The 16656-nt window shown below is 44.1% G+C and overlaps 3 protein-coding genes across 3 annotated transcripts in view; 2 read left to right on the forward strand and 1 right to left on the reverse strand.

Moving 5' to 3' along the window:
* Positions 1–11315, forward strand: part of WDR33 (WD repeat domain 33) — a 68224-nt gene extending 56909 nt beyond the window's left edge. Inside the window, exons 18-23 of the mRNA XM_013188089.3 lie at positions 3017–3119; positions 3399–3861; positions 7448–7614; positions 7743–7835; positions 8679–8864; positions 10654–11315. Of these exons, the coding sequence (XP_013043543.1) occupies positions 3017–3119; positions 3399–3861; positions 7448–7614; positions 7743–7835; positions 8679–8864; positions 10654–10886 (1245 nt within the window). The 3' untranslated portion in view covers positions 10887–11315. The remainder of the gene's footprint in view (positions 1–3016; positions 3120–3398; positions 3862–7447; positions 7615–7742; positions 7836–8678; positions 8865–10653) is intronic.
* On the reverse strand, positions 1210–16559 carry SFT2D3 (SFT2 domain containing 3). The gene is given in 6 exon segments (XM_067002660.1): positions 1210–7812; positions 11481–11569; positions 14227–14906; positions 14908–15791; positions 15900–15950; positions 16055–16559. Coding segments are annotated over 2 exon segments (606 nt in total). The 5' UTR covers positions 15372–15791; positions 15900–15950; positions 16055–16559; the 3' UTR covers positions 1210–7812; positions 11481–11569; positions 14227–14764.
* The window catches only part of LIMS2 (LIM zinc finger domain containing 2), a 32712-nt gene continuing 32184 nt past the window's right edge, over positions 16129–16656 (forward strand). Inside the window, exon 1 of the mRNA XM_048063163.2 lies at positions 16129–16150. The gene's annotated coding sequence lies outside the window, so the exon portion shown is untranslated. The remainder of the gene's footprint in view (positions 16151–16656) is intronic.

Raw genomic sequence — 16656 nt, forward strand, 5'->3', positions numbered from 1 at the left:
AAAAAAACAAAAAAAAAAGAAAATTTTGACCATTTTTTCCTTCCTTCTTTAGCTTTAGGAGGCTAATGTCTTTAGAAAATGAACAGATTTTAAAATTCATAACATTCCTGTCAGGTTTTGGTCTTGTTTGCTTCTGTGTAATATAAATATAATGGTAGTTCCCTACCTTGGAAATCTTTAACAGTAAGCTTTGTCCTTTTTTTTGGTCCTAAATTTGATATTTCTCTTCTGTAAATTTGTACAAATTACTGACCTTCCTTTTCAATAGCAGGAGAGTAGGAATATTTATTTGCTTCATCAAGGGCTTGTGAAATTAATACTGCATATTTGTAAAGGTTAATCTCTGTACAAGATAGCAGTGTTACCTGCAGAGGTTTACTGCAGTTGTGTGGGCGAGATGCACATCTCTTCCTGAATGTGGGATCTGCTACTTCCTGCAAATACGTAACGGAACAGAAAACTGGTGGAGAAGGAAATTGCCTGAGATGTGGTTTGGCAAATTGTATTCTGGAGATAGGCACGTTGGTACTGAAATGCAGACGGGTAAATACAGAGTGTTCCCAGCTTAGCAGAAGTACTTTGGAGCCTGTTTTTGCTATTGCTAATTCAGAATAGTTGATTGTCCAATATCTAATCCTTCTGGTTAGATGTGCATCTCACTTGCTGGTTGGGTGAGTCTCGTCCACACAGTGGCAAACTTTCGGAACTTGTGTTTTAGTTGAAATGCATTTTTTTTCTTTGGGTCAATACAAAACATTCTTTCCCCCTTGGGCGCATACGTTTAACTACTACAGATGAAGTGGCTGTGCTCTTTGCACGTAGAGGCCAGACAAGCCGGTAAGGTGGAACAGTTTCCTTTGCTGCCCCGGCTTACCTGAGCTGCGCAGAACCTCAGCACGCCCCGGGGAGCCCCGAGCTGGCCGTGCGGCAGCGGGAGGCAGCTCAAACACGGCCGCCTCCAGGTGCCGGGCACGCGGGGCCGGTGGCAGCTCTGGGTGCAATCCGTCCTTCCGAGCTGTGCAAGTTAGTTTTCCGTAACGATTTTGGGACCCATAATGTATTTTAAAATGAAAGGCATGTAAAAATGCATTGTTACGGTTCTGTCTATCTTGTCAAAGCAGAGTTTGTTTGGAATAGAGGGTTTTGGCAAACACTAGTGAACTTCATGTAGTGCCTACTAAGAACTGACAATTTGGTTAAACTACAGTGACATGTTTAAGAAGTTCAAGAGTTTATTGTTAGTTAACATATGTTAAATACATCAGAAATCATAAAACTCCAGCAAGGTTTTGGTCAGGATTGGCAGAAGCACTGTGACAGCTGGATCTTTCCTAGACAGGCATTTTATTTGTTCTGGACTCAGGTCGTCATTCATTCCCTAGGGAAGTTGTGTGCTTTCTTCTTTAATAGACATTGGAAACAACCCCCCCCCCCCCCCCCCCCCCCCCAAAATGCATTACAAAAATACTCAATGCAAAGGTGATGTTTGTAGTACATGTTTTTGTGCTTTTTGCCACCTATATTGCAGTTCAATCTAAAAGTCTAAGAATATAAAAACAGTGTATAAAAACGGCATTTCAAGATATGATAGGAAAAATGCTCAAATGAACTTACTGCTACTCTGCAGCACGCACACCCCCCACCCCCAAATAGCAGGATTTCACAAAAGTAGGTTCAGACCATGAAAATCATTTAACTTAGATTCATGGAGAGCTGAATCAGTACAATTACAACAAGGAAGTGTAGTTTTCAGTGTATTTGCAAACTGCCTGCATCTGGAAGGTTTTTACCAGCCAAAATGAAGGCCAAGTCTAAATCTCTCACTTGAAACATTTTAGGAAAAAAACCTATGTGTTTAGGGTTCTCTTGTATGTGATTTAGGGGGGATTTTTTATAAACATAAAAGGTTTTATGTACCAATCATGCAAATTTCAACTGTCTTGTTCAGTGATACATTTTTATTGTTGGATAATGTTGCTAGGCAGTAAGTTGTATACATGCCCCTTTCTAGTTTCAGTCAAATACAGTCCCCAGATGTCGACTTTTTATCTGGCCTTTCCTGCTGAAAGGCAGAATGAGACAGTTCAACCATGTTGTTTCCCAGCCATGTTTTGTAATTTGGTACCTGCAGAGAAATCTTTCAGGGGTCCCATAATAGTGGTGGAATTTAAAGAACATTACCTTATCCTTTAAAACAAACAAACAAAGAAGATAAAAATAACCAAAGGCTTTACATCTACTTTAGTTTTTCTTTGGGATGCTGAAACTTCCACAAACCTCTGCTTACTGTGTTTCTGCCTGAGAATAGCAGGTGACTGCAGCTTCTGCTTTTAGACCTGTCATTGGTTAATAACCCATTAACAACTTGTCTCGTTGTGCTTAGCCAAGCATCCTAAGGGTTTTAATACTTTTCTTTTGGTTTTAACTTTAGAATCAGGAAAAACAAAATTGAACAGCATGTTAAAAATTAAACTCACGTATTTCCATGTTAAGCATTTACACAAGTTTATAGCAGAGATTCTCTGATACCACCAGCAGTAGTTGGTGGTTGTTCCCCCACCCCAACATTGTTAATATTCTTATTTTTTTATTGTTTCATGTTTTTTTGTTCATTTCCAAAGCAAGCTTTTGGTCCATGTAGCTCTTTAACAGCATAAAAATCAGTACTTGTATTTTTCAAACAAATATACACAGTTCCCTTGTCTTTTCTAACAGGCAAATAAAACGTGAGCTTTTATCATCTTTGGTTGTCATGGATAGAAAGTTAGTCTTTGAAATGCTAAATTTTCTATAAAATTATGTATGCTGCTCAGACAGGGAAGGAAAAGAAAAGCGTTAGTGATGTGAGCCTCTGAAAAATGAGGCTGAAACCACTGGAAAATCAGCTGTTCCTATTGTAAGAAGATGTGGTCTTTGTTTAAGCAAATAAATTTGGCCTACCCCCTTAGAAAATGCTTAAAAGCAAAAATGCTCATGCATGCTAATTCATATGGCTTCTCTTGTTATATGCTAATAGGACGGACAGAACCCAGGTCCTCCACCACTGATACCAGGACTGGGGCAGCAGGGAGGACAAGGTCGTCTTGGCCCTCACAACCAAGGACCTGGTCTTAATAAAGGTAATTAAATACATTGTCTGTTCTTCTGTGAGTAATTCTCCAAAAGGAAGCTGTTGAAGTGCAGTGCCTCTAGGTAGAAAAGGTTACAGCAGAACAAAGGGCCTTTGCTGAGAGGGAAGCTTCCATAGGCTTGGGCTGGAATACAGAGGAAAAGTTTTTCCCCAAAAATTGTTTAATGTGAAATGTGTGGTGTATGCTTTCTAGAACTGTACAAACTAGAGCATCCTAGAGCATTTTTAGAAAACATTACAGAAATCTGCTATGATTTTTTCCCTCAAGGTGAATCCCGTGGTCCACCAAACCATCACATGGGCCCTCTCTCAGATAGAAGGCACGACCAGAACAGTGGTGGTCCTGATCATGGGCCTGAGAGAGGGTTGTTTCGAGGTGGCCAGGAGTGGGGTGATGGTAGAGACAGCAGGGGCATGCCAGATAGACGAGGACCTCACCCAGATTTCCATGATGACTTTGATCGACCAGATGACTTCCGTGACGACTTCCATCCAGATAAGAGATTTGGCCATCGATTACGGGAATTTGAGGGGAGAGGAGGCCCACCATTGCAAGATGAGAAATGGAGACGAGGTGGACCTGGGCCTCCCTTTCCTCCTGATCACAGGGAATTTGAAGGAGGGGGTTCAAACCGTGGCCCTCCTGGTGCTTGGGAAGGAAGGAGACCTTCAGATGATAGATATCCACGGGATCCTGAGGATGCACGGTTCCGAGGAAGACGAGATGAGAGGTAAGGATACATCAACTCATTGCTTTTGGGTAAGGGGTGAATGGAGGGAATTCTTTTTTCCTGGTTTCCTTGTCATTAAGGAGTCTATCTGTTTCAGATTTATAAACTGGAAACCAATAAGGAAATGAAAACTCTAATATACCTGAGTTATAGAGTCCATAAAATCATTCAGTAATAGAAGAAAACTTGAAAAATGGTCATTGTACACAGCAGCTTCCGTGTCTGTAAACAGTAAGTAAAGAGAAGGGAGGAAATTTGTAGAGAAGATCCAGTGACACAGGATGAAGATTTGAGATCGTTTTGATGAAAATTGAGAGGAAACTTGAAGGTTAAAGTGACAGACTTTTGAACACTAGAAGTGGAATTTGAGACTTGTCTCCAGTCACAAACCACAGGATGACTGTGGAGACTGTAGAATGAGATGTAATATACTTGTAAGGAGCAGAAACAGTGATCCTACTATCAAATATAAGGGGCAGAGCTACAGCATCTGTTGGACTGTTGAGACTATTTTCTCATGTTTTTGCTTGTAGGTATTTTATTTCTCTTTCTGACTGATTTCTTAACGCCAAACGAAGAACTCAAAAATAATCTAGTTTATAGCAATGTCCATGTCATTGCTCGCAGTTTCCAAATAAATCACAAAGGGATGACTTTGCTTCTAGTTATTACTGTAAATATGGAGGAATTACTCAGCTGGCAAGATTACCTGTCATTGAAATTGCTCCAGATTTATGCTAGCTTAACGGAGTTAAATTTGGCCTCCCAGGTCTAAGCCTCTCACTGACCACCAACTCCACATGTATAAAAATGTGTACTTGTACGAATATATTGTGGTCTCCACATAATGTGAATTTCGTGTGTTTTAGTTGCCTTTTTAATCATTTTCTTACATTCCTTTTACTTTGCATCTATACAGCTCTTCTTTTAGCTATTTTCTACCTAGCTCTGTAAAGACCTACCTTCCTTTTGTGTGAAGAGTATGAAAAGAAATGAACAGTAACTAAAAGAAGGTAACAATTAAAGCCATTTAAAAAACAAAAGTAAAAATAGAGAGAATCCAAGCTGAATGGTCTGCATTATATAATTCTAAAAGACATAGCAGACAACATTTTTAGAAGCTCAGTAGAGACTTTTGGATCTTATATTGGAAATGTGTAGGGTCTGGGAAGTATTTTTTTATTATCCTGATTTTAAAAAGGTTTCAGGAAGAGAGTCCAGGAATGTTTTGACCTGTGAATCTGACTTCTGAACTAACAAGAGTCTGTTTGTCACAGTGCAAGTGTTTGTACAGACCATTTAGTTAAAGAGAGTCAGCACAGGGCTGTAAAAGGCTTATTGTGCTTACAAGCTTAATGAATTCATCTGAGTGAAGCTGAATTAGATGCCATTTACTGCAGATGCTGAAGTGAACCTAAGAACCCCAACTACTCACTTAGCTGACTTGGTTTGGAATTTAGATTGTAATTGGTTTGATCAAGCATGAGAGGGAAGTGTATGTATGTGTGTTTCTCTCTAATTTCCCGTCCTTTTCATCCCTGTCCTGTTCTTACTCTACCTGTGCCTATCAACATGATGCTTCTACTGCAGAGACCTGCCTCTTCCTGCCTGCTAATCTGCAGTGTATTGCTCTGTACATTAAGGTCCTAGGCCTCAAGGAAGAAGATCTGAGAGCAGTCAAACAGGAACTGAGCCCTATACAAGGCAGGGTTTTACATGTGACTGATACGAAAAAGTGAAAAAGGAGATACAAAACACAATATTAGGAGCTGTGGCTATGTCAGGCATAGGCATGATAGATTTCAGAGCTAAACTTTGTCCATGAGGTTGCCTGGAAACAAAAGGCAAGGCCCTATTCCTGGTAGCCATGGGACCTCGTGTTGCAAATCTTGGTAACTTACAAACTAAGCAGAATCACACCAAGTCAGTATTAAAAATGGGAGGCCCTCTAAAGAGTATCTAGAGGACTGTGCTGTTTCAAGGCTAAACAACATTGCTATGTGGTTATTTGAACCATTGGTACCTGAAACTGTTCAGTTTGTTTTCACAAATCATCCAGGTTAATGTAAAATGGTTCATTGTCCATATACAGCACTCCCTCCATCCACTGATGCTGTACAGGCACAGCAGCCTCCTTTCTGTATTGTGTTTGTTTTCTGGGAGGTGGAGACAGACCTATTGTTTTTAATTAAAAAAATGTAAAAGTTTAAAAATATTGTATTGTGTTATGACTACTGTTAAAATATTTAAATTTGTAATTAAAAGGTTAATGTTGTTAAAATTCTAAATAAAAGTATCTAAAGTTTTGCTTGTAATAGGATGCACTGTGTCGTTAATGAGCTGGGGAAGGGGATGCTGCACAAAGCCACGACCACCTGAATATTATGGTGCTGCGGTTTGGCCAGAGGGGAGGTGGGGGGCGTCAGTGTGAACGGGGAAAGACAGAGCTCTGCATTATCACTGCTGTCACTGAGGGGTGGGCAGGAGCAGTGTGGGAACGCACTGTGAGGACTCCTGAACCAGTGTGCCAGTGCCACCTAAACATCCCAGCTGTGCTCGCACAGAAATTGTAGGAGCTGAGCTGTAACCTGAGAGAGCCCTAACAACCGGTGGTAGTGCACACCTCTGCAGTCGCAGTAATACACAGAGCACGTATGCAGTTTGACAAGCACTACAAGTGTTTAAACTGGTACTGTAAAAACCAAAACTGCTAGTATTCATGCAGCCATCTATAGGCTTACCTGAAGTGGCACTGACAGTTAAGAAGGAACCGTTCTCCTCTCTGAAGGTCTGTGTTTAAAGCCCCAGTGTGATACTGGAGGAACTATACTTATTTCAGATGAGATGCAGAACCCAGTCCTATCAAATTACTGAAGATGCCATGGTACTTACAAGAAGGATATTACTGACTTCAGGGTCATAACTACATTTTGCAAAACAAAATTATTTGTTACTGCGGTTGGATAAGCTGCTCTTGAGGTTGTAAAGGCCACTGTGCACACTGCTCAGCGATCAGCATCCCTACAGAGCCAAGTACAGGCTAGAATCATTTCCTAAATCTGTAAACTTAAAAAAATCCTCTAAGAATGGGATGAATAGGAGAATGTTCTAGCAAAAGAGTCCAAAATCAACAGGAATGTTCATGCTGGAATGCTGGAATGTTCACTGTAGCCTTGACTCTCATTGCTTGTATTTTTTCACTTTTTGATCATTAAAAGGGAAGGGAAAGTAAGACCATCACAACTAAGGGAAATTCACTTGTCTTTTTCCTTACCTTATATCTATCATCACTCGGTGATTTTTTGTTTCCCTTTTCATTAAGTTAATGCAATATGTTTGACAATATTTTTTTCTTGTGTGAAAAAACGACATAGCAGAAGAAAATGAGGAAAAATATTAAAACAACAAAGTTCGCAAAGGCAGAAAATAAGCACTTTTCCACCCACAAATCCTATTTGAATGATTGTATGGTGCTATAGTATTAAGTGAAACAGTTCAGAAAAGGATTATTAAGCTGAAGCTATCTCAAGTTTATCCATGTAAATTCTGCCTATAAACCAAATTTGTACCATGTTCTTTCTTGTAGCTTCAGAAGAGGAGGACCCTCAAGACATGAGGGCCGGGGACCCAGGGGGAGAGATGGCTTTCCTGGTCCTGAAGATTTTGGGCCAGATGACACTTTTGACTCTCCAGATGAAAACTCAAGAGGAAGGGACCATGGTGTTCGGGGGCGAGGTCGTGGTGCACTTAGAGGTGAGGGGAACATTCTTCCACATTGAAATACAAGGATAAGGAACCAAAGACATTTCTTGGGCAAATTTCAGTAGTTTCATGAATATGATGTCTCTTCTCATTCTTGTTCCCTGCATCTTACTGCTCAGGGGGCCGGAAGGGTCTACTTCCTACTCCCGATGAATTTCCACGCTTTGAAGGTGGGCGGAAACCAGAATCCTGGGATGGAAACAGAGAACCAGGTAAAAAAAAAAAAAAAAAAGTTAAGGTTTGCTTCAAATAATAGACTAGACTTCTAAAACATAATCACTTCAAGAAAAAAGACACTATTTTGCCTGTACTTCTTATGCTCATTGTTAGTCTTTTATCACCAGAGAAACAAAAGGTAGTTCCTTGGACTTCTAACTTTAGAAAACACTTAACCATCCAGAATTTTACTGTCACTAAGTGCAGCAGTCTCACTGAACAAAAAATGTTTGTGATTTTAAAATCTGAAGTTAAAATCTTATACAGTCCAAAGCTACATGTTGTTTTTCACCTGTGGGTGACTGAGGCATAACTTGTAGATTTTTGAGATATGTATTAATGCCAATAGGAATCTTTCTCTTTGATGCCATCGTCTTTATTGTTTGCAAAATAATGTTTTTAGCTGCAGTGTGACAGCATATTGATACTAGTATTTGTGTTACTAAAGGAATGTATATAATTACATATAGGGTCAGAACCAAAATTTAGAATGTCATGGAAAAAGTGAGCACAAATGACACATGAATAATGAAGGTGAACTTGTGATCATCTCTAAAATACATGAAAATATTTATACTGAAAAGAAAGCTTTAAATCCGTCACTACTTTCTTCCTCATCATCTTTTAAACCTTTCTTATCTTTAGATTTCTTGCAACTTATTCATCCAGTGTTTGCTTGTTTGCCTTTTTAGCAGGTGGGGGAAGCTTTATGCAATTTTAACTCAAAATTTTGTGCCCTATAGCATGGAAAGTGTGTACGTTTATATGACTGCCTCTGAAAATGAGGGATAACGATCAGATGAACATTACTTAATGATCCTGTTTTTTCTCATGACCAGGTCCTCGTCCAGATCATCCTCCTCATGACGGGCATTCTCCAGCTAACCGAGAACGTTCTTCTTCGCTCCAAGGCATGGACATGGCCTCATTGCCACCACGTAAACGTCCCTGGCACGATGGACCAGGGACCTCTGACCACAGAGAAATGGATGCTCCAGGCGGACCCCCAGAGGAGAGGGGCAAAGGTAAAAAGTCCCTTGTATTGAAAACCTTATGTAACACTGGCACATTTTTCAACAGTAGTCTTACTCAGAATTTCTTTAAGAATCATAAACTCTTGACATACGCAACATACACAGATGCAGCTCTGGAACTTAACTGCTGCAGAGTGCTTTTTAAAATAAATTTTAAAAAGTAAAATGCTGCTTTTCTCTTGTTTTAAGCCTGTCATTCACTAATTTAATTCAGTGATGTCTTCCATTTTAATTGATCTTTATTATCTCTGAATGTCACCTCTTACTGTATCAAACTTCACGTTTCCAACCTGAACTAGCTCTTCTCCATGTCAGAGCTCTGATCTGCTCATCTTTTGTCTCTGGAACGCTGTTCTGTATCTTTTACTATCCTTATTACCTTGCCTATATCTTTTTCAGTTTTAAATGGGGTAACTAAGAATTGCACAAACTACTTAAGATGTGGTTTAACCATTAATTTCTTCAGTTCACTTGGTTTTACTGTATTTCCTCCATTCTTTCCTAATAGCTCCTGATAATCACATTTGACTTTTTAACTATTACTGAACATTCACACGACACCTTCTTCAATTAGCTACTGCAACCCACAAAGTATCTTCTTTGGAGTCTAAGAGCTGGTTCAGAGCCTATGACTATGTATGCAGTTTCCAAAATAATCTTAGTAGCCCCACACCAGTTCTTGGGCCCTTTTCTTCTTATAAATCTGATTGCCGTTATCTTTTTAAATAATGTCCTTATACTGACTACTGACTGTTCTGTAGCGATTAGTAACCCTGATCCTTCTCAGTTGCTTCCAAATGTGGAGCTGCCAGCCTATAGTTGACATTTTTGTTGTCAGTCCTCTGCTGCACAGCTTTGCCTTTGATGCCATTCAATGTCATCCTGCTTCTGTTATTGTAGTTCCGAAGCTCATCTAGTTTAGAATGTATGCCAGTCCTCTGTGTGGACTGTATTTCCAATGCTGTATTAACAGCAGGTTTCGTCATTAATTCACAGATGTTTTTAGTAAAACTCCACTGGTAAACTCCCTCTGTATCATTATTTTTTCTTTCAAAACAGAATGTTGTGTTTTCCCAGTTAGTCATAGCACGTATGTCCATAAAGCACTTTTACTATTTATTTTTTGAAAACACTGCTTCTGTTATTTTGGGCTAATGACCTTTTTTTTTTTATTCTTATGATTTTAACTTACATATCAGTACTAAAATGATCTGTGAGAAGCAGAAAATCCTGAAGCTCCTGGAAGTAAGAGCTTGTGTAGTTTATATTCACACATAGTAATAAAATAGAGCATCTTCCCATTATTTCTAGAAAAAAAATGGAATCTAACAGTAATGTTACTCATTGTTCTCACCACCAACCTCAACTGATCCATCAGTGCAATGTTGTGTTTAGGAGAAAAAAAAAAGTATTTTGCAATAAACATATACAAAGAACCACAGATGGTCTTGAAGGATAACAATCAGGCATGCCTGGCAGTTTTGAGGACACCATGACTATCGTTGATCTGACTTATTTAAGTACTAGCTGACTAGATCAGACATAATCTCCTATAATCCCCAAAAGATTGTTTGATTGCTGTTCATCTTCTGGACTGTCACAGAGATACTGAATCTATGTAAGAAAAAAATTGATAGAGGGAGCAGGCAAAAAACTACAGGTCTCAACTATATTCAGTTTCTGACTGTTTGTACCACCAGAGAGCTACCTAAGCAACAGCATGTCTGAGAAGAGGTGTGGCTTCGACTTCAAAATCAGTAATATTGTGCTTCATTTTTAGGACGTGGCAATTCAGGACCTTCACAGAGAGTGCCAAAATCTGGGAGGTCTAATTCTTTAGATGGAGACCATCATGATGGATTCCACAGAGATGAAGCTTTTGGTGGAGGACCTGCAGGAGGCAATAACCCTTCTAGAGGAGGAAGGAGTGGAAGTAATTGGGGAAGAGGAAACAACATGAACTCTGGTCAGTCAAGAAGAGGAGCATCTAGGGGTGGTGGAAGAGGCCGATAGAAGAGGCTTTGACTGGGTCACACCCAGTCCTTGCTGGACAATATTTAAATAGACTGCTACTATGGACTCAAAGAGAAAGTAACCCTGCAACAACACAAACCTGGATTCTTAACTGGGATAACTGAATGTGCATTAATTAGTTCCTAACAAGGGTCTTTTCCTAGATCAGTCAACTGCTACTAGCTGCAGTATTGCAGCTAGCTTTCTGTTTGTCCTCTCCATCCCTGATTTCCTCACCTTCTTTTACCTACTTTGTTTTGTGAAGAGCTGGAATTTTTTTTAGTGTTGAGACATGGAGCACCTCCACAGATTTCAGTTCACCTCCAGACAGAAACTTGTTTCTATATGTACAGTTTGTCAGAAGAGTTACGTTGTTTTTTTTGTATGAATACAGAATGTAATTTGTGCAAAAATTAACAAAAAAGTCAACACTGTGTGATTCTTTACTCACCTATTACTATAAAGTGTCATCATTAAGCAAACTTGTGTATCAGATGGAACAATAGAACTACCTCCTGCAATCTCAACTGTTTAAAATACTAACAGCTTATTCCTAGCTTTTTGGTTTATCATGTACAGAGAACTTTTTTTCACCTTTAAACACAGCTGTCTATGAAAACAAGTGGTGCTGACGTTAAAACTCCAAAACACAGGAAATCACCGCTGCTTGCTAGTCTATCACCCTGAAAGAGAAAAACGTGGAACACTGTTTAGAAAAAGTTGTCATAGACATAGTGTGAGTTACAACCTGGACTGCTAGCAAAACAGACAGCACGACAAGTATTGTCATTCTACACTTCATCTGGGTGAGTCAAATATATGTGTTCGCAGGAGCAAAACACTTGACACTTAAAGAAATTGGGGAAGAAGTTTAGGTGCTTGATTAATATGGATGCATGTGTTTTACAGTGGCTGTAGGATACACTGCTTAAAGATACGGGTGTCCAGCAGAGTGATCCATTCAAATACTGAAGTGCAAACCTTGATAGTTGATGGCTTTCATCTTAACATTTCCAAATACTTTTAGGGTATGGTTCCCTAGTTTTACTGGGGGGGGGAGATGAGCAGAAGTTATTTCTATTTCCCACATTTCATAATAAAGCTGCTTACCAGCCACAACTTTCCAATTTCCCCATAAACTGTTCACATCAATCATCTCCAGTCACCAGGCTCCTTTAATGTCTAAAGCCTGAATGAAAAGTTTATTACATAAGGAGGTACTCTAAAGGCAGCTCTCAGAAAGGTCCTAAATTAAAAGTATAGGACAAAGTATAACAAAAACTATCACTACCTGGCTTTTTTTTTTCTCTCCACGTGAATTTCAAAGAATGGTTTCTGTTGGAAGGGACCTTAAAGACCACTTAGTTTTACCCCACCTGCCCGCAGCTCAGGCTGCCCCCAGCCCCATCCAGCCTGGCCTTGAACACCTCCAGGCATGGGACGACCACAAGCTGCTCTGGGCAGCCTGAGCCAGTGCCTCACCGCCCTCATGGTGAAGAATTTCTTCCAAATGTTTAATCTAAATCTACCGTCTTTTAGTTTAAAGCTGTTAGAATATTCATGATAATAAGGCAATGTAGGTCTGTAGCTGACAAAGCTACTGCAACAACATAGCAATACGCAGCAGCTATTTTATCTTGGCTTAGGCAGTCACACTGTTTCTTAAAAGACTGGCTTAAGTCCTTACAATCTACCTTTTTTAGAGAGATCAAAGTGTAGATGCTAAACTGCTGTTCTCTTGATTTGGTCACGACTAGGTTTTTTTCTTAGTTTTTAATTTGTAGTGTGCAAAATGGCATGCGAAAATTGTAATAATTAACTGCGATCGTTAGCCTACAACATCCTTCTGAGAGTGCTGTAATGAGACAAAAAGATCTGAAAGGAGTTGACTGGGGAAAAAGCTGAGATGCACCTGATGTGACAGTTTTTCCTTTGAAGAAAAAAAATACGTTGTTTTTACCTCTACCTGTAGAGGGGCTGTGGTTGCTTTTGGTGTACCTCACGGAGTTAGGATCTCTCTTTTAAGTTTTGATGATTAATGCTGACAATTTAATCATCAGCAAAGGAGAAAGCCTTTTTTTTTTTTTTAATATAAGTCCTATGTATTTTGTATATGCGGCTGAAAGTGACTCTTTCCTAGTAGTCACATTTGATTTAGAGGATGAGCTTTTGGCCCTTAATTAAGCTACAGTCCTCTGCAAAAAAATGAGTGTACCTAATAACAGGAAACACAGGTTTCTGTATTTAGACAAAATGGAAAACGCTTATTGTACTTGGTGTTACATTCTTCATGAGTGCCAGCTTTTTAAATTAAATAAGATTTTTGAAATAGTCCATGGCCAGTCAAGAGAAAACTGGACTGTTAGCTAGCTTTCATATAAAATCTTGAAGACCACAGCATATCAGAGGAGACAGAAGAAGGTTCCCAGTCTGACTGCTGAAAAATGGATGAAATTATTTAATGGGAATATGCTTCTGTCCTCTCCAGGTAAAGTTCTTTCACCAGCACTGCATGTAGAATCCTTACGCTCTACCTGCTGGTTTACAGCTTCACCTTGTCTAACACTTATTTTGATACTGCTGCTAGAAATAAGAATAATTTTATATACTATAGCTTAGGAGTTATAAAAGTGAGAAGACTAATTTAATGCTATTCCAGATGGCTCTGACTTACATTTTTAAGGAAAAAAGTGACCAGTAGTTGAATGTCTATACTGACATTCGGTACACAAACAGTTTTATTAAAACAATCTATGTACATTTATGTACTCCCATTTAACAATTTTGGTTTAATTAAGAGCAACTATAATGTTAATAGGTTAAACCCTAAGTAGCGATAGCGGACGTGTATTGCAGTGTTTGGCTTTGTGTTGTATGTGAGGCACGTACACTCAACGAGGTATCCACTCGGGCTCTGAAGGGGTTAGGCCAGGCACTCCGTCTGTCTGCAGTAATGCACTGAAGTACCAAGCACTCCAGGGACTGCCAGCCACCTCTGTAAAGCTGCTTGGTTTCTGGATTGAAACAGAGCTGTGCTAGCTGAAGCAAGCTCTGACTAGTAGCACATCTGTTTTTGAAGGTCGTGCTGTGACAGCAAGCGGTTCCTGACCAGTTTGAAAAAGTAAAGAGAAACATATATCCAGAAGAAAGTCTTAAAAGCTGAAGCTATCCCTTTGTGGTCCGAGTATTTGGTACCTCACAGCAGCTGTATGGCAGCACTCGCTGCGGAAGCCCTAAGGTTAGCACCTTTCGTTTGATCACCGCCATGCAAGACAGGCTACCCTTACAGCTAAGGACAGGCTTTATGACCCGCGGCCCCACCAAAGCTGGTTTCACTTACTGGATGGCATTTTAAAGACGGCTTTTCTCTATGCGGTTTAGGGGCACGCGGTGCTCACGTTCACCACCGGTCCGGGTGGCTGATGGCTGCGCTGCGCAGCGCCCGAGTTTGTGTTCAGACTGGAGGGCTCAGCACACGGGGGGCAACGTTAGAGCCGCTGCCTGGCTGTGAGCTCGCGGCCCCGGCCGCGGCCCGGTTTGGCTGCGTGTCTGTGTTGGCACCGGTCAGTCCCACGCACCTCAGCCGCCTGCTGGCCGCGGGGCGGCCGGGCCGTCGCGTCCCGCTGCCGCCGCTCTCACTCACGCTTCGCAGCAGCCACGCGGTCCGGTACTCGCGGGGGGGCTGTGGGGTGCCGCCAGCTCCCACCGGCGCGGGGGAGGCTCCGGGACGCGGCTGCGGGGCTGACTCAGCGGCGAGGCGAGGCGCGGTGCCGGGGGGGCCGCGAGCGGACCCCGGCGGGGGGCGAGGCGAGCGGCGCGGGCGTCCTCCTTCATCCTTCCTCCTCCTTCCTCCTCCTCCTCGCCCCGGCCCGGCGGGCTCACAGCGGCAGCACCCGGCGGCGCAGCGCGGCGCCCCCGATCCCTCCCAGGCGGCGCAGGCCGGCGGCGCCCCCGGGCAGCGCGTCCAGGAGCGCGGCGGCCGCGGCCCCGAGCTGCGCGGCGGCGCCCAGCGCCGTGAGGGGTGCTGCGCAGCCCCAGCGCGGCGTACAGCGTGCCGCCCAGCGCCGCCGCGTACAGCGCCGGGCCGCGGCCGGGCCGCCGCAGCAGGGCCGGGCCGCGCAGCAGGGCGGCGGCGGCCAGCGCGCAGAGCGAGCCGAGGGACCAGAGCAGCGCGAACTTGCGGGCGCGGAGCAGCAGCAGCGGCACGTAGAGCGCGGCCAGCCCGAAGCAGAGGGCGGCCAGCAGCGCGCACAGCCCGGCCGCCGCCAGCCGCTGCCAGCGCGACAGCCCCGGCAGGCACGGCTCCGCCTCGGCCGCCCAGGGCCAGCCCCAGCCCGGCTGCGAGGGGCCCGGCCAGGCGCCCGCCCCGCCGTCCGCCGCCGCCTCCTCCTGCTGCTGCTGCGGCGGCTGCGGGCCGGCGGCGGGCGGGGCGGGGGCCTGGTGCCGCGCCAGGTACTCCCGCAGCTGCCGGCCCAGGTCCGCCATGGCCGCCTCGCCCCCCGCGCTACCGCGCGCCGCCCGCCCGCCCCGCCGCCATCTTGCGCGGCGGCCGCATCCGGGCTCGCGGCCATCCGCGGCCGGGCGGGGCGGGGCGCGCCTGCGCCGTGCTGCCAGGCGCTGAGGCGGCACCGGGACCGGCGGCGGCGCTCGGGGGCCGCCGCGGGAGGAGCGCTCTCGGGGCTCGTGGGAGCCCTGTGAGCCTCGCCGCCTCACGGTGAGAGACGGGTGTGCCTGAGCCCCGTGGCGGCAGCAGGCAGCCGTGCCCTGCGGTCGCTGCCCGGGGCGGGCGGGTGGCACCAGCCTGATACACCCCGGGTCTCCTCACGCTCAGCCCCAGCAGCCTCCCGTTTCTTCAGAGGAGGGCTGCCAGAAGGCGGACGCTGCCTGCTGTCAGGCGTTCAGGTGCTGTTACAACGGGAGAGACAAAAATGGGTGGGCTGACTGTAGACTTGGCTGTCCGCGCAGCCACCTCTGCTGAATTGTTGGCTGTTAATTAATGAGATTGTCTCTTACCCATTTTCCAAACGACCGTTAAAATATGAGCATCGATCTCAATCCATTACCCTGTTTTAAACAAAGAATTAAAAATACTCAATCCATTACCTGTTTAAATAAAGTATTAAAAAATACCAACTGCTAGTTTAACCTGTATGATTCTAAATGTTTACCGCAGGACTGAAAAATGAGATGTTCGGGCACCATGAAGCACAGGGAGCACAGTTTCCATCATCAGCCCCAAGCTCATAAGAATATTTGTGGCAACGGTGAGTCATATCGCAACAGGCTACCTTACAAGCTACAAATAAAGTTTTAAATCAGTTTCGGACAGCAGCTCCCTGCCCCATTAGCATCGCATTACCCCGTCAGAGCACCCAGAGCTATTTAAGCACCCAGGACACAGCTCGGTCCCTGGCCGGAGGGGCTGGGTGTTACAGGTACCGCTGCACCCCGCGCTGGGGAGCGGGATCCCAACGGGGGGACCACTGCCGCCTCGCTGCGTTTCAGAAGGTGGCCTTCGGACGGGTCTTCTGCCGTCTGAAGCGAGTGTGAAACCCCCTCACGGCCGGCAGGAAGCGTGGCTCCTCGGAAAAATGTCCCGCCTGGTCTGCCAGCAGTAACTGCCCGCCGGGTCACGGCTGCAGGACCACGGCCGCCTGCCTCCCCCTCCGGCCCCGCAGCAGGCACCGGGGCGGGAGGCGGGCCTGGCCCCGCCGCCTCGTTGCTCAATTTTTCTTCCCTTTATAGGAAAAATATGCGCGGGGCCCGGGGG

This window comes from Anser cygnoides, chromosome 9 (assembly GCF_040182565.1).
Source record: "Anser cygnoides isolate HZ-2024a breed goose chromosome 9, Taihu_goose_T2T_genome, whole genome shotgun sequence".
In the NCBI taxonomy this organism is placed as follows: domain Eukaryota; kingdom Metazoa; phylum Chordata; class Aves; order Anseriformes; family Anatidae; genus Anser; species Anser cygnoides.